The sequence below is a fragment of the Sardina pilchardus genome, chromosome 2, assembly GCF_963854185.1.
Source record: "Sardina pilchardus chromosome 2, fSarPil1.1, whole genome shotgun sequence".
NCBI classification, from domain to species: domain Eukaryota; kingdom Metazoa; phylum Chordata; class Actinopteri; order Clupeiformes; family Clupeidae; genus Sardina; species Sardina pilchardus.
In genome coordinates this window covers 7,565,050-7,590,737 of record NC_084995.1, presented here as the reverse complement: position 1 = coordinate 7,590,737, position 25,688 = coordinate 7,565,050, and the positions used below count along the sequence as shown (strand labels likewise).

General features: G+C 45.0%; 1 protein-coding gene across 1 annotated transcript in view; it reads right to left on the bottom strand.

Annotated features, from left to right (window-relative positions):
• Window positions 1-11,055, bottom strand: part of hs6st1a (heparan sulfate 6-O-sulfotransferase 1a) — a 108,233-nt gene extending 97,178 nt beyond the window's left edge. The window contains exon 1 of the mRNA XM_062520008.1: window positions 10,291-11,055. Within this exon, the coding sequence (XP_062375992.1) occupies window positions 10,291-10,808 (518 nt within the window). The 5' untranslated portion in view covers window positions 10,809-11,055. The remainder of the gene's footprint in view (window positions 1-10,290) is intronic.
• Between the last annotated feature and the right edge of the window lie 14,633 nt (window positions 11,056-25,688).

Sequence of the window (25,688 nt, the reverse complement as noted above, 5' to 3'; positions counted from 1 at the left end):
GATAAACTGCACAAATATTAATGTGAACTTTTACCCATAAAGGAAGCAGTAAGAGTGAGTCAGTTCGTATAACTGGGTAAATGAGTGGAGATTATTTGCCTGCATGGGACCCACAGACAAACAATTGTGCACGCGCGCACACTCACACACACGCACACACACACACACACACACACACACACACACACATTCTAGGAATTTTCCATGGCTGTCCCTTGTTGAGCGGGACACAGACACTCAGCAGGGGAGGATGAGTCGTCGTTAGGGAAGGATCGCTCTCACCCCTCCCTCCCTCCCTCCCTCGCTCTCGCTCTTTCTCTTTCTCTCCCTTTCTCCCTTTCATTCTTAGCCCCACCCATACCTTCTTTTTCATCCCTCTATTCTCTTTCATTCACATTCTTCGATCTCTTCCTCTCACTCCCTCTCACTCTCTCTCACTCTCATTCTCAGATGCAGCACCGGTAAGGCGTTAGTGAGGCAAGCTGACAGACAGCAGAGCATTCTGGGTAACTCCCAGGGGCCATTTCTTCGACAGACCAAAGTGATGAGATTAAAAGCCAAACAGACAAGACAGAGGGAGAGAGACAGACAGCAAGAGAGAGAGAGAGAGAGGCAGAAGTAATTGAAAGAGAAAGAGGGATGAGAGGGCAAGGATATATAGAAAGGAAGAAACTATATGTGCATGAAGGAAGAAAAAACCCTAATGAAAGCGTGACGAGGGGGAGGGGTGGATAGCATCAGGATGGGGGTGTGTGTGTGTGTGGATGTACACGTTTAATTCCTTTCATCCAGGAACCTCCATCCCTTCCTCCACCCTGCCTTCAAAAACACACCGGCTCCTCTCCTCCCCACTGGCTCCAACTAGCTCACAAACATTCCCTCGCTTTTTCAGCCTCTCCCTCTCTCCTGCAGAGGCTATAAATCTCTGGCTCCATACACCCCCCCCCCCCCCCACACACACCCCTCCTCCTCCTCCTCCTGCACCGGCCCCCTCCCTCTCTCCGGCAGCATGGCACAGAGCGGCCTGGATGCTGGGAGCTGACAGCAGGGCCGCATCAGCAGAAAAAGCCTCATAATACGGAGACATTACGCGGCTGAATGCAGGGCCCCACAAATAACTTTTATTCCCCACATCACCGCTCTCTCCAGGAGACAGGCAGCAGGCCACGGGGGCAGGAGACAGGACACAAAGGGGGGGGGGGGGGGGGGGCGGCTGGGGAGGGGAGGGGGGGGGGGGGGGTGGGTGCTATGCCATAGAGGAGCACTAGCATCCTGTCCACTTCTCTGGGAGATATATCAGCTTTAATATCCAAGTGAGGACAACAAATTTCCTCCAAATACACACACACACACACACACATACACACATACACACAGCATACATACACACACGCATGCACAAACACACACACAAGCACGCACAAACATACACACACAATGACACACAATGACACACACATACACACACACACACACACAAACACACACATACACCAATAAACTCAATAAAATCTAGTAAAGCACACCCAACAGTGATATCACATGAATGGCTCAGCTATTCAAAAATGTAGGCATCACAGAAACAACATTTCTCCATCTATGACACCCGGCGCTATTCAATAGATTTCCTAAATATGTATTGTGTGCATTTGTTTGCGTCCATGGACGGAGCGCACCGATCCTTTATGAGCACCTCATCAGCAGGGCTCACGTACTGATGTGGCTGAGTTAATCCCAGATGGAGTAATTACACAACTCCAAACGCCAGCCATAAAACTGCGCTGGATCAGTAGGTCAATAATATAGAGGTCCCTTGTGGCTTCGCCTTCCAATGAAATTACCTTCATAAAAGCAATTAATAAGGTCAAACAAATGGCCTCTCCTCCGAACGACTTCAGTGGAGCCGCCTATACGGGGTGAACAGGCCGCTCTTGAGAGAGAGAGAGAGAGAGAGAGAGAGAGAGAGAGAGAGAGAGAAACTATTGCACTGTCGAGGCGCAACCTTTCCACTCAATCCGCCCAGCATGTCGGGGCTTGTCACGGCTCAGCCTGTCTGTCCATACAGTGCTTTGGACAATAGCCAATGTTAATTATATTTCCTCTGAGTTAAGCCAAAAAAAGAAAGTGTTCCTGTTTGCCTTGTTGGACGCCTGCTGAAGAGCCAGTTTCATGCTTAAGGGCCACGGTGCCAGTGGACACGGAGAAGGTTCTGGGCCCGACGCATAACAAGACAGGGCCAGATTAGGACCAGAACAGGGCCAGAAGAGAGCCAAAGTCTCAGTCCAACAGCACTGCTCATTACCGCTCTCTTCAGAAAGGTACTGGTCAATGTAGCCGACACACAGTCGAAGACAAATAAAAGAGGACAACTGATTCAGAGTCACCCTGCTGCCAATTACAAACGCATCAAATTGAAGAGACACACGCAACAGAACAGGAAGAAATGACAGACCTGTGATTCAGATGTGTGATGCGCTGGCCAGAGCCAATTACGGCTCGGCTATAATCCAATTCGCTCGGAGAGCGTGCAAGCCCTAATTATGAATAATAAAAATGTTTGCTAATCAGTCATCACACTGCAATTTGTCCTCCGCACAGGGAAATTAATTTGGACAGATTATCAGCCTTCTCACCTAGAATATCAATGGGTGATTTTGCATATAGGACAAGCGCTTTTCAATCAACAACATCCACTGAGGACCTCAAAGCAATATTTTCTGTGGCTAGTGGAACAATCAAATCGACACAGAAACACACCCGGCTGTCAGAACTAATTGTTTTGTAACCAGTTAATCGGATATCTCGCACTCAGCACTTAGACTTGATAGATGTATTAAAGATAACAAGCACGTAGAGCACAACTGATTATGGGGAGGCCAAACATCAGTGGCAAACCATCCATTTTGAAATAAGCCTGAAGCTCAGGGAGGATTGCTTTCAAGACCATCTCAAATGAGACGCAAGCTGTCAAAAGACATTAAATACATATATTTACGTAAGTAAACAAACAAAATAAAAAAATATGTAAAATAGGCAAAACAAAATGGAAAATCCAAGATTCTAAATCAACAGAAAATGAAACAAGCAGGTCGTGGAGAGCGAATAACAGGTGGGGCTCTGGCCAGCGCTGAGGAGAGGGGCTCAGCTCAGCCGACTGAGAGAATCCGAGCGTGTGTCCAGGCCTGAGCAACAGCACTCACTTATGCAAAGCAGCAGGCCGGGGAAGTGGTGGAGATGCTGATGGTGGTGTGTCTGTGTGTGTGTGTGTGTGTGTGTGTGTGTGTGTGTGTGTGTGTGTGTGTGTGTGTGTGTGTGTGTGGAGGGTTGGAAGCAGAGTCAGTTCTTTGTTTATTAAAGAGCCATTACAGACAGAGTACAAGCATTAGAGCACTCGTTCACGCTACACCGTCCTCCAGGCCGGTTCAAGGACAACGCTCCCTCTCTTTCTTTCTTTCTCTCTCTCTCTCTCTCTCTCTCTCTCTCTCTCTCTCTCTCTCTCCTCTTTCTCTCTATTCAGTCTACCCCATAGCCTCACCTCCACTAAGTCCCCATGCACATGCACACATACACCTCGCAGTCACGGTGACAAATCCTGCTTGCACATACATTATCATAACAACAGCAGGGCTACGAAAGAGCAAGTGTAAGGGAGAAAAGTATCTCCTTTTCTACTCTCTTCATGAAAAATTCCACCTCAAGCAATCTCTCCCTCTCTCTCTCTTTTCTCTCCTTCTCCAGTGTTTCGAGTGTGTACATGTGTGCATATGCGTATTTAATCTGTCCACATATTACACACTTCAAACAATCCTGAAGAGGCTTTGAAGCGATTGAGCAATAAATCAACAGCAACTGTGTCGGCAGAAAAGACAAGATGGCTGAGGGCAGGTGTAGGTGTGTGTGTGTGTGTGTGTGTGTGTGTGTGTGTGTGTGTGTGTGTGTGTGTGTACTGTGTATGTGTGTGTGTGTGTGTGTGTGTGTGTGTGTACTGTGTATGTGTGTGTGTGTGTGTGTGTGTGTGTGTGTGTGTGTGTGTGTGTGTGTGTGCGTCCACTTCAATGCTATGTTGAATCACCCCGTTAAACATACTGCTGGGCCTATGAGGACTTGACTGATCCTAAAACAGACACATTAGTAAATAACTGTTCAGGTGGTGTTGGACTTCTAGAACCTATGGAGCGAGCGGATCAAGTAACTGTTCAAACACGCCGTCGGGCATGCTGGTGATTGAGCTGACCCCAGGCCAGCCGTGTGGATGCAGGAACTGCTTAACCATGTGGTCGGGCCAGTGAAGGCGCTAGCGGTTAACCTGACACTGGTACGGATGTGGTTGCACCGCAACACGCGCGACCCCTGCGTGAACTCCATTATCAGGATGCCTAGAGGCCTGTCAGCTCCATCAACAGTTCCTCATCATCACCACCATCACCATCACCACCAGGCAGGTGAGCAAGAGTTCACTCTAACCCTTAGAGAAATACCACCCCACCGCACACACACAGGGACAGAGTGGAAGAGGGGCGCAAGTGTGTTATTTACTTTTCTTCGTCATCTCTTCACTTTGGCATGACACTCATCATTAGGGACTTGTGCTGAGGTCAAGTTGTGAAGGTGACATTGGCTCTGATCAATGTGTTGTTGCTGTGGGCATTCCACAGGTAAAAAACACATTAAAAGAGTTTAGAGTTTAACTTTATCCTATATGCTCACAATGGAAAGATCTACTGCCAGTGGACAAAAGACTACAACTACTGCATGACACTATGAAACAAATCAAATCAATCAATCAAATGATGGAGAGAGACAGAGAAAGAAAGAGAAAGAGAAAGAAAGAGAGAGAGAGAGAGAGAGAGAGAGAGAGAGAGAGAGAGAGAGAGAGAGAGAGAGAGAGAGAGTCTGTCCAAAAGAGATTTTTTCGAGAGTCACTTGAGTTTGAGACACAGATTCCTCCATGCATGCTGTCTTGGGATCTGCACGGCGTCGGCCACGTAACCGGCTTTGGGGCCGACGGTATTTAATCCGCGCTGATCTGATGGGATTAACACATTGGGGCCAGCCTGCTTAGGAGAAGGCATGGTTACACATACACACACGCACACACACACACACACACACACACACACACACACCTAACTATTCTGCCCAAAGTCATGCCGCTTCAGTGAGGGAGCCACTTCATACCCACACACTACCTCCCCCAATCAATGACACATGTGTAAAACACACACACACACACACACACACACACACACAGAGTACTGTTACTGTCATTGTCTCTTTTTCAATTACAGATCACTTCTTCAAAAAGCTTTAGCAATACAAAGTGTGTTTGGTGTGGCGGCGGAGAGATTTAAAGTGCAGCGAGAGAGAGAAGGGCAATATAACATGCCTCTCTGCTCATAAACCAGATTCCGCTGGGCCGCTGAGCTCTGCTACACATGCACATATTTAATGCGCCGACGGGCTTCTCTGGCCATCACCACAACACAGACCAGCAGCCTGAGTGCAGACCGCACACCCACTGGACACACTGGCCTCCACCCACATCAGGAGCACCGGGGTGGACACGCAGCGGGGGGGAATACAGCGCCTGACATGTCCAGACAGCCGACGCTGGCTGCCTAGCGGTGTGCTGCTCCGGCTCCTGCTCCTGCTGCTGCTGTGCTAGACCACCACATAACGGACAGAGAAATAAGCAGCGAGCTATGGCACACAGCTGTGGCTGTCCTCTGACCAACACTTCACAAGAGAGAGGGAGGGAGGGAGGGAGAGAGTAAGGGAGGGAGAGAAAGAGAGAGGGAGGGAGGAAGAGAGAGGAAGGGAAAGAAAGAGAGAGGGAGAAAGAGAGAGAGAAAGTGAGGGAGGGAGAGAGAGAGCGAGGCAGGGAAGGAAGGAGAGAAGCACACAAGCGGCAAATTCAGTCGGTGGGAGCTGGCCCTTCAATGTGAAGAGGATGACCTTTTATTGCCTGGAGGGCAGTAGCAGCCCGTGGAGACATCCTCCATAATTCACCTCAATTAAGGCCACCTCTCCTTTCTGCTCCTCGGCTCCTCTCTCCGCTCCGCTCCTCTCCTCTCCTCACAGGTCTTCTACGGAGCCTCCTCGCAGGCATCCTTTGATAGGAATTCCACGCACCATGGCTCCTCATAACACCCACCCATTGACTGCACTGCGTTTCATCAAACCAATCCCCTCCAACAATCCCCTCCAGACCACACAAAAAAAAACGAGCTTAATTTAGAAGAACACCACCTATCTGACAGCTAAGCTAATTGAATTTTACCTCTTAGACACCCCCCTGTCATCTAGGCTGTGCCCCCCCTTTTAAAGCCCACCTCCCCTTTTCTCCCCATGTATAAATATGAGAACTTAGTCATTATATAGAAAGCAGTTGCCCATTAGGCGAAGGAGCCATTTTGGAAATTGCGGCAAATCTTCCATGAAAATACATTTCCTCTAATGTTCTGGTCACGCTCGGGGTGTACTGTGCAGCCCATATCCATAAAGCCAGAGTGTGGAAAATTACCTTGGCTGTTTGATTAGAGTTACACCGCCAGAGGGAGGGGACGAGGAGGAAGGAAGAGGGGATGAGAGGGATAGAGAGAGAGAGAGAGAGAGAGAAGAGACAGAGAGAGAAGGGGAGATGGAGGAAAGGGCAGAAAGAGGGACATGCATGGATAAAGAGAGAGAAAGAGCAGGCAGTGAAGGAGGTAAGTCACACAAAAATGGAGGGAGAGAGAGAGAGAGAGAGTAAGGGGGGGTTGAGAAAAGTGAGATAAGTGTCTAAGAGGGAGTGAAATGTAAAGGAATGGAGTTCATTCTTCAGACAGGATGAAATTAAAAATATCACTCAGTAAAAGATCAAATCAAACTTCTTTTTAATTAAATTTCAGATAACGACTCCTTTTAGGGGACACTGGGATTATGAATCACGCTTCAGCAGCGCGGGCTGGAGTACAACAGGACCCTGAGGACACGGGGCCACACCACCCTCTCCCACGCCGCCCCCGCACATGCATACCGCATATGACACACGTCGCATTTCCTCATTAAAGCCCCCCGTAGGCTAGGTCTGGATACAGACATCTTCATGGCTTTAATATAACAACCAGCTACTGTTCGGTTACAACACGCCAGAGAGAAATCACCAATCACCACTGAGGACAGTCTGAGGAGTTATAATAAAATAACCATTCCAGAACATTCTGCAGTTGTTATTTCCGATTGTACTTCATCATTCACCATCACACCATGGGGACGGTAAATCCTAAAATGATTTTGTGGATTAATGGCAGAGCCCATATTCTCTAACCTCACCCCCCCTCCCCCCCACAGCACCACCCAGTGAGCTGCATGTCCCTCCCAGCACTCCACAGCAGCTGAGCAGGCCATGAGTGGATTTCTTGGGCACGGGTCACACCTCCACAAGAGCACGGTCGCAGAGGGCCCAGAGCTACACTGCAGCACAGACAAAGACCTGCAATTGGAGGATAATGACAGCCGGTGGCGGTGGCAGCGGCAAACATATTCTCCTACTTGAGCTCAGCGTCTCCTTTCAACAATTTGAATCCTGTGTGTGTGTGTGTGTGTGTGTGTGTTTTCCAATGGTTGAGAGGCACAGATTCAACACCAGATGGTTCACCAAATGAAAATGGCACTTTTAATGCCTATGAGGTGCTATGCAACTCATTAACCAATTAAACAACAACAAAAATATCATGCCATTCACACGCGTCTCCTGCTTCACAGAGACCATTGTGGTGTGCTAAACGAACTGGAAAATGTGCTCTGACTCACAATGACTAAATGACTACAAACCATCAGTTGAAGGAAAGCATTTGCTGCCTTTGCATTGAAATCAGTTGAAACCAAAAACTTCACAACAAACAACAAGAAATCTGCTGGAGAATGACTGAAGGTGGTATAAATATGACCAATATCAAAACCCATTCACACAGACTGGGCCAACAAGAGCATAGCACACATAACATTACTATCAGGAGACATGGTGAAATTAAAACAGAAATTCCTCATTAAAACCAACATGTTAAACCTTCACAATCTCAAACATTTATTCTGGTTCATAGTCTGGTTCAGATGATGTCTTTCATCGAACACCAAAACATTTCGCACCTAACGGAACATGGGATGCCCATAGTTTTGCACTGAGATAGAGAGTCGTGTGACAGCCAACGTGCTACCCCAAAACTGCAGAGGATTCTTCACAGAGGCCTCAAATATCATCCTCCAGCTATACATAAAAAGAAACGGGAAATGCTTGGCTTGCACTTATTAAAAGGGAAAAAAGATAGTCCTATCAGTTCCCTCAAAAAGAAGAACAGCTTGGTGGGGAAATAATCTTTCCTCCTTTGAATGTTTTTTTTTTTTTTTTTTTTACCAATTAAATAACATGATCTGATTCTGACTCAACGTGTGGTTGCTCTCTGAAGTTTCATAATCTCCCTCTTCCATGCAACATTGCGAGTTAAAATAATTAATTATTCCACTGAGCTCTGAATAAGCACAGTGGAAGCAAGAAATGTATGTTAAGCGGAAGGCCCTCAATACTTATTTCGACTCTTGCCATATCAAAACGCCGCTGCAGAACAACTCTGATTTTCAATACATGGAAGATTGTCATTTCGAAAAGCATCAAATGACCAAGCAACAACTAACGCCATGTCATCAGACCGCTCCTCTTCCACACAGCTTTCTTTGCTGAGAATAACACCTCATTAGGTACAGACTGAGAGACACGAGAACACTGCTTCGAATTACGAACGCTGACGCCAGTGTTGTTGTTTTTTTCCCCCGGGGAGGCGCGGGTTTGCGGGTTTTTCTAAGGTGGTTGGTGTATGTGAGTTTGATGACTTTGAAGCATTTACTAAAACTCTTGGCTGATGTTAAAAACTGAATCATCTGTCACAATTTAAGAACTACAGCTAAATCTATGACGAAAGTTCGAAAAACACATGCCACGAAATCTGGGAGACTCGTGGCGACATACTGGTAGGGATTCTAACCGTTGTCTAACGTTATATCCTTTGGGGTGTGAGGAAAAGGAGAAAACATAAAATCCCTCCTTGACATGTGTAGGAATGTGAAACAAAGAATAGCCCGCGACCACTGGTGGCAGAGGAGTCGGAGATAAATGTGCTAATCGCCATGGTTTCAGCGATGCGGAGCCTGTGGTCTCGTGCCTTTGCTGGGGGGAGCCGAGAGCCCCCTCTCCTCCTTCCCAGTCGTGGAGGGAAATTGGTGGGGAGCACAGTAGCCTGAATAGCTCGGCGGCCGAGGCTACAAGATGGACCTTTTTCAGTGGTTAGAATCGGCATCTTGTTATCAAGTGTTTAACCTGCGTAATGTAACCACCTTTACGCAAGCAACTAAGTAGCGTAATAGGTTTACAACGCATTTAACAAGTCTCAATGAACCAGAGAACTGTATATGTGTTCAATAAAAATGCATGTAATTTGAGTATGTATGCCAATATTTTTTAGACAGTCAAACCATTAATTATGAATGTATTCATGTGCCCTTATTCACAGGAATATCAGCAACGTATCAGGACATGTTGGCCACCTGTGTTAGAGAGGCACCCTACCCTGCTAAATTCTAGCCCAAGTGTCAAAGCCAGGTGGAGGTGAGAAAGTCTACTCAAGCGTCAACTGCTGCTTATTTAGTAGGCATTACTTCAGTGTTTACAAGGTTTCTTCCCTCGCCACACTGTAATTTTCCACTTCCCATGCCTAGCCGGGAAAGACGCGTAACACTACAAATGTATGTATCAGAATCCATAGACGTATTAAGGACTTCATCAAACCAACACAAGAATGTTGAGGCGCCCAACAATAGATCTGCCTCATAGCATCTGATTAATCACCATTTAGCTTGCAACAGCGCAGTCCTGATGCAGTGACACACTTGAGTGCTTAGAAATGCAGTGGTAGCCTATATGCACCTCAGCAAATATGATAGCTGCAAAAGTAACTAATGCAAATTGCCAGCAAGTCATTAATGCATAAACAATTTTGCTAAATAGTTTAAGTTACAGAGCACATATTTCGTGAGTATTTACACTGTTAATCTGAATATTTACCAGGGCCTTCTAATTTCGAGACAGAAGTGAAACTCGGACATCGATAGCAGCGTAATTAATTGCCATTCTATAGTTATTAATTGTCATTCTATAGAGTTATAATACAATGGGATTTCGTAGGGCTATGTGACTAATAATGGCCAATAACTTTAGAAACAACTTCAGCTGGAGAGAATCGGGATCAACATTCATACCTTAAGTTTTTCAATTTGTTCTCCTTTTTATTAAGCACTGTCGGTACGCAATTGATGAGCTCGGTCCAGTCGGCATGTAAACCACAACTCCAACCGGTAGAAAATCGTGAAAACAGCCAGGTCTCTTTTCTGTTTGGGCGATAGCAGGTACACTTTTTCTGTCCGGGTCTGCAATCGCACGGCACTTCTAGCCTCACATTTTGAACCAGGTGCCTCCCGAAAGTGGTACCCCCGGTTTTCTGTATGTGAAGAAACACGATCACATCGTCCCCTTTGATGTCGAAATCCACCGTGCGTTCCAAGTCTCTAACTGGAAAATAGTACTTCTTCACATAATGTGGATCTGGAGTCGGGAAGATATCCGCATCGTCTTCAACGATGTAACCGTGGGGAGACCCGAAGTTCATCATCCCCGGCGCCACGTACTGATATAAAATCAGCATGAAGAGAACAGATCCGACAACAATGAACAAAAATTTACTGGTCCTCTCAACCATGTTCCTTCCAATGTGGTTCATATGTTACCATTTCCCTGTTCAATTCGCAGTGGGTGCTGAAACGCTTCGTCTTGCACTGTCCCCATACAAACGAAACGCGGCCAGAGGACCACACAAGTAAAGTAGAAATTCAGACAGACTAACAGGCTACTGGTATCTTTGCAGCATGTAGCCTAAATGGAATGGATCCGTCCAGTCCAAGACGCTGACAGCCGATACCGCGGTGTCCACCTTTCGACTTCCCGCACTGACAACCGTAGCGTTTATGTGTTTAAAAGTGCTCGCTGCATCAGCGCGAGTCTCGATGCACAGCGACACCCACTTTTTCAACACGCTCATTCCCGACTTGCTCAAAAACGCCGAGGAGAAACCGGAGTAGGTTTTATTGCCTAGGTTTAAATATAGCGCCCGCACTGAATTTCTCTATGAAATAATGATTTTTACATGCATAGCTAAAACACTAACAGCCTACTTGTTTAGGAAGATCAGACATCAATTCAGTGATGGACATTCGGCCTATCATGTTTCGATACTATTCAGACATTTAAGCCCTAGTCATTCTTAGCACTATAGTCACTCTGCATAAAATGAGGTCTCTTCCAGCTGAACACAGAAGGCCTTTTTTAAAACCTCGTTTCGTGTTTCCCCATCGATGGTGGTGTTGACCTACTGCTAATGCCACTGGGGCACAAATATCCGAGAAACACAAAACCAATATGGTTGAGCCAGACATGCCTTTGAACACCTTTCCACGGCTAGTGGGCAGCACTGAGAGGCGCATCCTCTGCTACTTTGAACATTTGACTTGTGTGTTTTGCCGTGTGCTTGGTTCGTTTTCTCTTGGGAATGTGTGAAAGCCTATTAATTGTTTTTCTACTGATGTTTTGACTGGAGGAGGTATGTTAATATTTATCACAAGTCAACTGCATCGTGATTCCCCAGAATCCTTTCATGGATAAAGCGGTTGGCCTAACAGTATTTTATGAAGGTTGGAGGTTTGAGAAACTCCCTTGACACATTCGCATCCTCAAACATTTATCACCACTTCACATGGCTGAGTATAAATAGGCAACCGCACAACACTGGGAAATTGCATATTAGTTTGGATTATCTCTTCTGGTTGTGAATTTTTAAGCTTCACATCTATAAATGTTTTTGGGGGGACATTTGAGGGCCCCAAGATGGCAAGATGGCCTTCCATCTACACTGATGTTAAAGATATGATAGATAGATAGATAGATAGATAGATAGATAGATAGATAGATAGATAGATAGATAGATAGATAGATAGATAGATAGATAGATAGATAGATAGATAGATTGATTGATATATTGATAGATTGATTGATTCTTTAATGTAGGATAATCATTAGCATACTGTATGTCCCATCCAGAGCACATGCACTGTAGCATGTGACATATAACATCCCCATTCAAAAAGCATACCACATTGGAACACTCAAATGGATACATCACTGTGAAACACAGAGTAACCATGCCATTTGCAGGATGGAATCATGAACGCCTTTTTATTTGGGGGATCGTACTGAAACACAAAGTTTCAAATTCATCCAATCAGTTTAACATTGCTTCGAGCTTTGTAAGTGTGTACCATGGTGAGATTTCATGTGTGCTAGTTGAACTGAAGAGTCGTTAATATTCTTCGAGTTCAGATAAACACTCCCTTCAGAGTAACAGAATTATTAAACAGCTTTATGCAAAGTTCTGTGCAGCGTAACAACCCCCTCTTTTGATGCTCACTCTAAATCTTCTCCTCGTTTAGGCCGCCTCTTCACCGAACGCCCTGAACGCCGAGCTAATTAAGTCAAACAAATGTTGTTTGCAAGTTAGCCTCTTAAACACAGCTAGCGCTGCTAAAATCGGCATGTTTTTATTTACCATGCCACAGCTTTGCCCAGGAGCAGGGGCCTACCCTCGTCATTTGATATCATGATTATCGCGCCCGCGGCTCAGCTTGGCTAATGAAGCCATGCGGAGGCTCCACAACGTGCCACCATTTGTTGCTGAGTTACTTTACCAGGATGGATGTTATGGCGAGCTGTGCGCCCCCGCTCCGCTCCTCACCCCCCTCGGAACCGCTCCGCAGTGCTGACACCCTCTTCATCACCAGGCCGAGTTCATCATGCATAGTAATTACATTTGCACACATATCCCGTCATCCATTTCACACCAGGAAGAGTCCAATCGCAGCTTAATGTTATTCTTCCCCCTCCAAATGCAAAAATTATGCAGCATACATAATACTCTGACCCCAATAAACAGAGGCCGACTCTGGAACGTCGCTGGCCCAGTTCTGGGCCCGAGCGGCTCAGACACAGTTCCATTCAGGAGCCATCTGCTGTTCTGATTTGCTTTGATCACAGGAACACTACAGCAAAACAGTGAGAGAGGATGTCACTTTGCTCTGCAGTGTTTTTTTTTCTTCTCGACGTTTGGGGGAAACGCATCACGTCAGGTCACCCGAGGATACGACAGCACCCTCTCCTCTTTTGACTGAATCAGTGTATCCTTAGAAAACTCAGATGAATGGCAGTCTGCAGCAGACTGGAGTAAACACTAAAGCCACAGAGAAAAGCACCCATCAGAAATCTCTCAACAAAACAACTTTTTTATTTAGAGGAAGCTTCCGCTGCGACTGGTTTCAATCTGACTGCCACTCAAAATGGGGTAGAGTAAAACAAACCGCCTTTTGAGAGAAAAAAAAACACACAATTACCCCAGACCCAGGGAGAGGGAGAGAGAGTGAGAGAGAGTGAGAGAGCATCTGCTTTTGATTACTGGCTTTGACAAAAGGCGCATGTTCACAAGTCACAGTAGCACAAGGAGCTCCTAGCTCTGGCTCACATATGTCACAGTACTGACAGGAGATGCTCTCTCCACTTTCACTCCACAAAGGACGCAAGACATGGAGAGGGAGGTGTCAATGAGACTAGTAGTGCTTTAGCAGATCTGGCTCAGATGTGGTCAAGATGTGGCTGACGGCTGATGGATATGACAAAAGAAATCAGCTGTCCTTATGGTGGAGAGTGATTGGTGAGGGAAGGAGAGAGAGAGAGAGAGAGAGAGAGAGAGAGAGAGAGAGAAAGGGTAATGAGTGTATATGACAGTGAGGCCATGTTAGATCAATGGAAATAGATCTGATGTGGGGGAGGGGTGTCATGGGCAGACTGAGGCTGACAATAACATAGCTGGCCCTAATCTGATCAAGGTGCTCTAGGGATCTGAACAGAGTGGTAAAAATATCAGCTGTTTTTCTAGCGATGGGTGTTGCACTGAAATATAGATGGGCTTGATTTGCGGTGTTTCCTGAAGGACTACTTTTTAAATGGCCACAGTAATTCAGAGTTTCCTAGATGGCTCGCTGTCATTTAACGGTTGGACACAGGCATGGGCACAGCACAAAGTTTTGGAAATGGACTCCTAGCCTCAAGCTGGAAAGGATCTTGTGTTGTTTATCCAACTGCCTCTACTGCTATAGGTGTGTTAGGACTTGCGCAGGTGTCATTTAGGCGCATGGGTATCGCTACGTCTGGGAAGGATTCTGACTTCACAGTCATAATCCTGCAGATGGTAGCTTCGCACCAGTGGCTCCTCAGCCAAGCGCACAAACCAAATGTCTGAACCTGCGGTTCCTCTCATACAGGATTACCATTGCAACAACACATCATCAGTAGGGTAAAACTAACCTGTCTCACAACGGTCCAAACCCAGCTCACATTCCCTATTAGTGGATGAACAATCCAACGCTTGGTGAATTCTGCTTCACAATGATAGGAAGAGCCGACATGGAAGGATCAAAAAGCAATGTTACATGTTAAAAACATCATTCTGAACACTTGGCCACAACAACCTAGTTATCGCTGTGGTAACTTTTCTAACATCTCCTGCTTAAAACCCAAAAAGCCAGAAGGATTGTGAGGCCCCGCTTTCACAGTCCATATTCAAGATCAAGTGAGCTGTTGCCCCTCTGCTCCACTGGAGGTTTCTGCTTAGTCATATCAGGCCCAGGGACAGACACTGTTGAGGAATGAAGTGTTGAGTGTTGAATCAATCCACTTTGTTGGGATTGTGTTGCTTGCTCCGAAAAGCAACAATGCGTGTCATTACATCAATCGACCCAATCTAACAGCAGAACAAATGGCTTCAATTTTCCTGACTAAGTGCATAATTGAGTATTTTTAGTCAAACAAACACAATAATGTGGCTCTCAGTGCTCAGCATTTGTTTTCTGTTGTGGCCATTTCAACTGTTTAGAATAGAGTTCAATCAAATCATACTACTGCATAATGACCTTACAGTTATAGCTCCAGTGACTCTTCTCCCAGATGTATTGTGAAATGTCACCCTGTTCTTCCTCTGGGTTTAATGCTGCCGAGGCCAGCACTGAACTCCTCTGCTAAAGGACATACATGCATCTCATTACAGAAGGTCTTTGTCTCTCTCTCGCTCGCTCTCTCTCTTTTACGTTGTTCGGCAAGTTGCCTGCAGATAAAAACTGAAAATTAGGTTAGGTGTTGTAATGCTAGGAAATACCCCGAACAGTTGCTCAGAAGAACTTGCTGTTCCATGAACAGTGTTTTAAGATCTGTACACTGCCACAATCACACTAACGCATTGTTTGTTTTTTAGATTTCATACTTACAACACAGACACTAACCACGGTGTTGCTGTACATAAGTACATTAGTATGATTCATACAGAACTATACAGAAATACTGAGGGCTTAAAGGGAAACTCCAGTCTAACAACAACCCAGGGTCTATTTTTGGATGATAACAAGTGCAAATATTTGCAGGACCAAAACCATATAAATTGATGCAAGTCTGAGCTAGACCAAAATATGCATTACAACTGAATAGCATATAGCTTTGCCTTTGGGGGCAACACAATGTCAAAGTAAATAGGTTTTTAAGCTATAAACTAGGCTAAAACATCATTAGACATCTATACTATATGGAGAGGATCTCTGCAGACAAACAGAAGTATGTTTGCCTTTGTAAGTGTAAAGGGAATTACTGTTTGTGTAGTGAGTGCATCACGTTGCTCTTCTCTATGAAGTCTGAATCCAGTTTCACCACAAATTCCTGCTTTTAACATGTGAATCACTTACTGCCCACAACTCTGCACTTATATTTGGAGAATCATTACCGTAATTTCCCGACTATTAGCCGCGGCTTATACAGTGCTTTTGCAAAATACAGGGGGGCATTTAATATGGTGTTAATATGGTTTTGTCTCTTTTAACTTGCATAAAACACTGCCCTGCGGCTTATACACAATGCGGCTTATATGGGGGAAATTACTGTACTCTAACAAGTAACAGCAGCAGTAGCATTCTATTTCATCTTGACTACTGACTCAAATTTGCAACCGATCCACGGTTCAGCTGTATGCCAAATCGTCAGGGGTGGTCCATACAGTTCATACAGAGATTTATCATACATACTCATGCAAACAGATGTACATACTAAACTATACATACTACTTCCCTCTCTCTCTTTCTGTCTCTCACTCTCTCCCTCTCTCTCTCGCTCTCTCTCTCTCTCTCTCTCTCAATCACTCACTCACTCACTCACTCACTCACTCTCTCTCTCTCTCTCTCTCTCTCTCTCTCTCTCACACACACACACACACAGGCTTACATAAAACAGAGGTGAACTGTTAACAAAAAGCAGCCCAGAAAAATCCTATAAAGCGGCCTCAATTTCATGAGCCAAATTTGACATGTTAATTGATTAACTAAACAGTAAGTCGGCTGATTAGTAGCCTATTGTTGGTGATGTAGGCCGATGAACATGTGTGTTCCCCATGGTTACTCAGAAAATAAAAGGCCCTCTTCCTCTAATCTTCCCCTGTCTGTTCACCTACTTATTAGAAATGTAGCCTAAAATCAGATATTTGTCAGCAAATTATGTATTTATCAGCGAATATTAGGCTACATAGGAACATAGCCCATATTTTATACATTTTGAAACATTCATTCCAAACATTCATATCTTGTAATGTAACACATTTGAGTCCAAACTATCCTGATCTTATGCATTGATGTGTTGTGCTGTTTGACTTCAAGGCAACATGCAATAGTGCCCCAGGCATGACGCGTAATATGAAATAGAGTATTTGACATAAGAACTGCAAAGTATTCAGTCCATGCAGGCAGTTTGTTGTAGAAAAAAAAGAGAGAAGTGCTTGAAAGACGCATCAGAAAATAGCCAGTTCATTTATGTACTCCGCAGCACCAAGCACGGCACCTTGCAGCTCTTTTTCTAAAGCATCTTTCTACTGCTCCTTTCCAGAGTTGGATACGTTGTAGTTCTAATGCAGCTGTAACGTCAAATACTGTAGGTATAGAATAATATTCATCTAGGGATGAAAAAAACGGCCCTCTAAAGACTACAGCCAACTGGGAAAATTCCCAAATATCCCAATTACTAGTCTGTGCCTGACACAAACACAAGCCCCAAGGCTAGTACAGGGGCTAAGCTGACATGAATAGATACTGGCTGATACTCATTTCAATGCTAGGCAGGTGGGATGACTGGAGTAGAGATCACTCCAGCAGCAGCAGTAGTGGTGATGGTGGTGGAGACGAGACAGAGATAGAAGGGAGGAGAGAGAGACCTCCTCAGGGGTGCTTTTTCTATGGAAGGGCAAGCACCACCTCCCCTCCTCTCTCTGAGAGGACACCAAATCAGTTTACACCTCTGGCAATGGGGCATAAGCCTACCCAGTGAGCAGCAGGCTCCTGTCTGGAAAGGACCTCTCATAGATTCGGCTCACATCAGGTAGATCTGAGACAGTTCAAAGTTACACCAGTCAGTTGCAAAAAAGCTCTTCAGTATACATTGTAGAATGTATGGAGTACATACAATATGTACATACCAACTCAAATGTATGTTATGTATTGTGTCTACTGCTCCAAATGTATGTTATGTATTGTGTCTGTGGTTTTGGAACACAAAACAATGAAATGAGAATAGCAATCAAATAAGTCACTCAGTTAATTATATAATAACAATAACTATAGCATGGTAAGGCTAAATTTAAGGACAATAGCAGAATAAATGTCAAATTCTAACAATGGACAAATTATAACAAAACAATACTATTATACAAACCATAACACATAACAAACGCTCAAAAGACTAAGTGCATATTAAACAAATTTGTAAAAAAAACAAAACTGTTGCTGGAACGGAGAGCACTGCATGGGCAACTCATTCCACCAACACGGAACCACTGAAGAATAGGATCTACAGTTTGACCTAGCATGAATGGTTTGTCGACATAACAGACGCTCCTCAGAAGATCGCAATGGGCGGTTGGGAATGACTAGCACACTGTCTGTGTCTGCTTCAGACTACTGAGATCAACCATCCTCAAAAAACCTCCTGATTTTCCCTTTCAGATGGCATGAATTCTTAATTATATTAAATCAACTTGATAATGGCCCGAACACGCACCAAACCTTGGGGATTTATGTGAGGCAGGAAAGAATTAATGCAAGTTGTCTCTCATTTTGTCGAGAAAGCGCTCGCCTGCTTGCCTCCAGAGAAGTTTGTACGCGTGATTAACGGGTTAGTCGATGACAACACGCTCTGAGCTCTTTCCTCTGCTGTAGAGTAAACAGCTCGTCTAAACTGGGACGCTGCAGAAAAGCTCAAGAGTGCGAGGGGAAGCAACGTTCAGTGAAACACTGCGCATCGCGTGAAGCCAAGTGAGGTCAGATAAACAGCCTGCATGAACAAAACACTCTGTGAAAGGGACTGAATCTGGTTCAGACCATAACAAGACCGGTGAGCAATGAAGATAAAAAGATGCAGCCCGTCTGCAGGCTGAGATTCAAGCTAGACCTGAACTAGAACTGAATGTACTGCTTGCTATTGGAAGAGTTTAGGTCCATTGTGCAAGCACTCTATGGTCCTGGCCTGATTTGCATCAAAGACGATGACGCGAGCAATGGAGAGGAATGAATGGAGAAGAGTATACTCATGTCACATTGTATGATAGAATGTAGCATCACATCCTAATAGGGCTTACCGTCTCTCAAGGGTTGAACTGTTTCCTGTGGTTTCTAAGAAACAGGCCATATGCTTTATCAGAGCTGTGCTGCTCTGCTGTGGAATTGTGGGCGTCTTCTGGGAAACGTCTGTTACATGAGGCCTCGCGTGCCTGAACGTCCTTTGTTTCCATATGACCGCTTCAGCGCATCTGGAAACAGCCATGAGGGGTCTATTTCACTGGATGTGTGGAGAGAGAGGTATTGCATTAGTAATGGCTGCCCTTGCCTTTCTGCTCTCCATAAGAAAATAGATAGTGACAAAATCAAAAGGACTAAGTAGATGCTATTGATCCAGTCCTCTTCCATTACAGCGTTACCAAACTATTGGTTTTCCAAAGAGGCCCGCTGATCAGCTCCACCGTAATGATTTTAAAGTGACCCACTGCGAATTCACTGGTGTTGAGTTTCCAACCGTGTGTGTTGGCAGAGTAAATTGTTCTGGTGTGAGATGTGATCACAAAAACAGTAACAAGGGAAAAGGTCAATGAATGGTCAATGTTTAATAGCTTGAACAACCACTGAGTTAGTTTTACTGTGTGGCTGTTATTGACTGTTATTGACACAGGTAAGGGTGGTATTTTACATCCCCATGACCAAAAAGAAACTACGGGTATCAGCAAACTAACAGCAAAGTCTATTGATAGTTTCATGTACTGTACTGTACATCCCAGGTTCAAGATTTTGGATGAGAAATACTACCCAACATCAGTATATGATATTTCAGTAAATTAGTCATCGCTCATCAGAGTCAGTCATGCAGGTTGAAGTGGCTGCGGGCATACAATTAGGAAACATATTTAATGTATATTTGAGGAGGTGTTCCAGTAATTCTGAAGAGCATGCATTCATGGAATATTTGTAGTGTTATTCTTCACCAGGGGAAAAGAGATTCCATCGGGAGACCCGCACCCCCCCCCCCCCCTCCCCTTTCGTAGCTCCTAATCAATGTCTGTGTTATGTCATCCACTAGAAAAAGAGAACGCCTAATGAGGTAGCTATTGTTGCAGGACATAATCCAAATTATCATGTGTAAAATAAGCAATCCTACTACACAGCCACAGAGAACATTGAATCAAAAATGATTACTTATATTAATAGCATGTATTCCATTTTTAGGGCAGGAAATAATATGTTTTGGATACAGACATAAGCGATGTTGTTGTCATCATCAGTGTGCAATTAAACATAACAAATATTCAAAGAATGCTTCGTAAGTTCAGTTGATGAAGTATACGGGGCGAGCCAAAGAATATATTGCTATAACTGAGATTTGAGTTAGAGCCATCTGTTTTGTGTGCAGTCTTCACATTTCACCTTGTCTTATCACATGCACAACACCGACACCCGCGTCAGTGCCATGTCTGGAAGCACAGTGATAATGAAACACGCATCCCAAACATCTGTGGAAGTTGGAGGAGGAAAAGTTTGTGTGAAATCTAAAAAAGGGGTACAACTAAGAGAAGACTTTGAGTAGTTTTAAACACTATATACTGTAGGGCTCAGAAGCCAGTAGTTGACTACTAGGATCTAAACCTGAAAAAATCCTATATTGTTTCACAATTGGAGTCAATTGGCCATTAATTGTCAATGGTAACTAATTGTCACGTGCATCAGTTCGTACACAAAACACTGGTCCAGTCTGCTTGTTGTTTTATTTCTCATTAGGTTAGTGCTTAATTGATTGTTTTATTGATAATATTGCTATTCTCCCCTTTTGTAATTGTTCACTGTTATTTAATTTGTATTGTTATTTATTTGTATGTCGCTTTGGACAAAGGCGTCTGCTAAATAACCATAACCATAACCATAACCATAGTCAGATGTTCTTTATCCTCTGTGAAAGGTGGTGGGAAGTTTTCCTCTCTCTGGATCCCTTTTATTACCAGAGCAGCTGGCCTCGGCTGCAAGGTCAGCCAATAACACATCACGTTGTGTGAAGATCCAACAATTACCGCCAGTTAATATCTAAAGTCAGCCCTCTCTGACCTCCACTGAAGACATGAGCGGTGTATAAATGCAGTAATGACTGTTCATTCAAAGGTTTTAAGGTTAAATTGTATCCCACATGGACTGAATGGACTGAGGCCCATATGCAGTATTTCATATTAGAGATTATTTGTATGAAGACAGGTAACTAATCAGGCCTGACTCATGTTCTAATGCTGTTACAGTATGTCATTCTCACTATACCACCTCTCTTCAGCACTCTCTTCAGACTTTCATTTCTTCTTTCAGATTTTACCATGAACACAAGGAGTAGAAGTGTACAAATTCAGTAGCTATCTAACAACAAACAATTAACAAATCAGTTGTAGTCATCACCTGACCAGATTTGGCTGTGTTAGGCCTATTGGACCATTTTAACCCTTAATCACTTAAAATTGTATAGAGAAAAAAGATTGGTTAACAAAATGGCTTCGCACAGACAGAGCACATAGCCAACCTCCTGCACCCCATGTGGCCATGTGAAGTTTATCTAAGAGAAGCTAATGCTACGCTAAGCTCTAAGCAGGCTAATCTGCTAGGCTAATCAGCTCACCCATCGCTGCTGATGCAGCCACGCAGTAATCAAGAAGATCAAATGGTGAGTTAGTTTATTGCACAGAGGAACCAGACATCTATGAAACGAGACCAGCTTTCTCCAAAACATCCATGTGGAGTTGAGTGATGGTGGGTAATGACATGCCCACGGGGATCAGAGCGTATCAGACTCTGGGACAGATTGGGCCCTGATTGGGTGCTGCTCTGCCGGGCCTTTGCCAGATCCGGACGGCACCGGTGCCGGATTCAAAGGGTACGTAGTGGAGCCGCTCAGTGGAGTGGCCCAGCTGCACAGCTCCGTGGCGCTGGGGCCTCGGCGGGACGGCTGCTGTCTGCTGGGAGCACGCAGACTCAGACATATGGTCCCTGAGATTAATGGCCCTCCTCTCAGTCTCCTTTAATGCTCATCAAACCACCACCAGTAGCAGAGCTGGAGATCGTGCTGCTCAGAGGAGGGAGGGAGACTCGGTCAGCCGATGGGAAGAGAGGGGGGGGGGGGGGACCTAGATGATAGGCAAGTTCTGAAAAGCTTTTTCTACCCTGCGCTGTTCCAGTATCATTTTTATAGCCATCTGTACGGAGTGAAGAGACCTAAAATGGCCCCTCATTTGCAATCATATTACACAGAGAGGATTATCTATTGCCAATACAAGAGAACAGTTGGGGAATAAACAGGACTAACAGCAAAGCTATGTGCTTCAAGGTCAGAGCTGTGGTGCACCACTCCACACTGACTGAAATGAGCTGATCATAAACCATATGCTTTGCTGCGCAATACGTCACAAACCTGTGGAATATTAAATCCTCCAGCTGTGAAGTTGTTAATAACACATTGTATGACTGTGTAATAACTAGGGATTCTATTGGAATCCTCACATCATCAAAAGCTGAGTCTTAATGGAGACAGGAAAAGAGGAAGAAGAAGATGAGGAGGAGGAGGAAGACAGAGAGTGCGTGCATTCGACACTGCACAATGTGTTTGTCCCTGGGATTGTTTAAAGTAATTATCTCTCGGTTTCAATCAGCCCTGATGTCTGAATATTATCAGCAGTAAACACAGCGAGGCAAGAGGGAGAGGGAGATCTAAACGGCATGGAGACAAGCGGACAGATTAAAGAGCCTGCCATGCAGATCATGCATTAATGATGAGAGCGGCAGAGTGAGTTAGCTGATTTAGTACGGCCTAATCACAAACGAAAGGGAGGGAGAGAGAGAGAAAGAGATGAAGGAAGTCAGAGAGAGTGAGAGGGATGGAGAGAGACTGAAACAGATAGAGACTTTCAGACTTTCTATGACTATCATGTCAGTAAAGCTATTTTCCTTGTCGCTTAAAAACAATTGATAAGTAGACAACTAATCTTCCTTGTGATCACCCCACCTCACCTCACCTGTCTGCACCTCAAATCAAACCCAACGTGCAGGCTAAATCTATGGCAATCCACATTCCAGTGGCACAGAGTAAACAAGGCAAATTGTGTTTACAAGCTACGTAACCTGTAATCCCCTCAGAAAACAACAGCAGTGCGACTATGCTGACTTAAAGTGGAAAGTGAGTGAGAGAAAGAGAGGGAGAAGGGACTTGAAGTAGCTGTTTTGTGCTGAGAGGTGGTGTCCAGGGAATATAAGCTTTCTCTTTTCAAACCTTAATGGACAGATCTCTTTAGTGCAGAGATGCTACTACCCAGAGTGTATGTGGCTACACCCGTTTGTCCCCCATATCAGAGATCCTGCAGGGGCTGTTTGGGGCCGCTCTAGTCTGGCTATGGTTCGGTCTATGCCAAAGAATCACCTGCTCTCTGGGTGTTAGACCAGAGCCCTGATGGTAAATGCTGCCATTATTCCTCATGTTCAAGGAATTAAAGGCAGCACAGCCCCCTATTTGTACGAATGGTCCATTTAAAAGGACCATTAGTTGTTATCCAAGTGATTTCATCTGTGTGATTTCATGTAAGTGTTTTCATCACAACGTATTTGTGCAATCATCGGTTTTAGGGCGCACTTCTACTCAACAAACATCCTTAATTGTGCTTATGTGACAGCCTTAAAGGCCTAGAAAACTATTTGGCCAAAGACGTGTCAGCTTGTAGAACTCATTCGGCCTCACGGAAGGAGTGGAGAAAGGGAGAGGGAGACCGAGACAGACAAATTGCACAGAGTGTACTCTTCTGTTAATTTCACAAAGAGCCGTAGATCTCAGCATGTTGATCTGGGCCTGCGCTGCCTGATGGATGAGGTGGTTTATGTGAGGACATCCTTGACTGATCCCCATCTCTCCTCCCTCACATCTGCCCAGCGCTGCATGTTGTAGGTGAAGGGCTGTGTTTACCCCGCACACACTATGTTTAGGGCTTGGCAGGCAACCGCGGCTGGACTCACAAACACTCAACCGACCCAGCACGAGGGGCAGGCCGGGATGGGAGGATGGGAGGGTGGGATGGGTGGTCAAAGCGCTCGTTTTCTGGCAGAACCACCCACTCGTCCGTCCATCCAGCCAGCCAGATGAGATGACACTTTGATCAGCAGTGTAGCTCCTGGTTATTGCAGGGACAAGGCAGCCAAATGGCACCCCACAAGCACAAGAGCCTTTGCCCTTCCAGCGGCAGCAGAAAGCGCCAGCAAATTCATGTTCAGAGTTCGAGTTCAGAAAGTGTTCACCTTCTGTATGTTTTTGTGTGTGTCTGTGTGTTTGTTTGTGTGCGTGTATGTCTGTACACGTGTGTGTGTGTGTGTGTGTGTGTGTGTGTGTGTGCATGTGCATCTGTGTGTTTATCATCTCATTTCATGACTCTTTAAGAAAGTTCTAGCTTGTATACTCAAACATTCGGCTTAGTCTTGACACTCCATCTTGGCCCCCATCTTTATGAAAACAAATGGAGAAAAAAACATTCCATTAGCATTAAACCATGCTGACCCTGTGGCTCAGTTTCCAGATCAAGATGCTCAGAACACCCAAGTCATTAGTTCCCAGAAAATACAGAAACTGCCTGAACTGGGTGGTGCACTTGACCTGTACTGTGAGTTGATTTATCTAGGTAATGTCTGCTGAGTAGACAGGAGTAGACATAGCCCTCCTTTGCGGTTCTTTGGAGCAGAGGAAAACAGGAACTGGATGTTAAATTTGCCCACTGTTTAATGTGCAGCATCCGTCTGCATTAAACTTGGCCTTTCGCCTGGCTTGTTTTGATCTCCACCCCCTGTGTTAGCCTGAAAACAGCCTCTAGTCCACTCCCCCCTCCACACACACACACACACACACACACACACACACACACACACACACACACACACACACACACACACACACACACACACACACACACACACACACACACACAAACACATATTTTCACCTCAACCCCCCCAGCAAACACACAGCCTGCCTTGATCCAGACAGCATCCCCAAAACAAACATGGCTATGTTTGCCATGCCACTAAACAGTGGGGTACCAGTTCTATAATTTGACTCGCTGCTTACCTTACATTTGACTTTCCCCCCCCCCCCTTCCGTCTGCCTTTTGGAGTCGCGTCTGTGTGTTCGTTCCTGTCTGCACTCGACATTTACAACACTTGAAATAATGCTACGCCTTGGCGACATAATTGCCGGTTGTGCTGTACTTTTAAAAGGGAAAGAAAAGAGGAAATAACAAGTGTTTACACAGGCATACATCAGTACAGCCTGTGGTGAGTGGAATGATAGGTCAATTACATTGGGACAGCATGCCTGTGCAGGCCCGCTAACTAACGACAACAACAACAACAACTGCAATGAAAGCACGCTGGCACAGACTATGGCCACCTGTCGAGTTGGAGCTGAAATAGGAGGGCTTGTGTGTGCTCTGTGAACTTTCCTTTCAAGCAGAATGTCAGAGGTGTGGACTCGAGTCATGTGACTTGGACTCGAGTCAGACACGAGTCATGAATTTGATGACTTTAGACTCGACTTGACAAAATATAGACTTGGACTTTAACATCAGTGACTCGGACTTTCACTTGGACTTGCGCCTATTGACTTGTAAAGACTTGCTACTTCCCATAAAAAAAACGAAAGACAAAAAGATCAAATGCAGACACGGACTGGTCTATCTGTATTTATGTGTGTGCGCCTGTGCGTGAGACAATGCGCGTATTCGGCACAAAATTCAATCAAATCACTTTATGTAGGCCTAGCCTAGATTGTTTTGATTCGACAGCGGCCAACCACGCGGAACAAGCTAGACAACACGCAGGGCCAGACAACGGACGTGAATGCGCCAGCAAAATGATACCTAAGATTATTT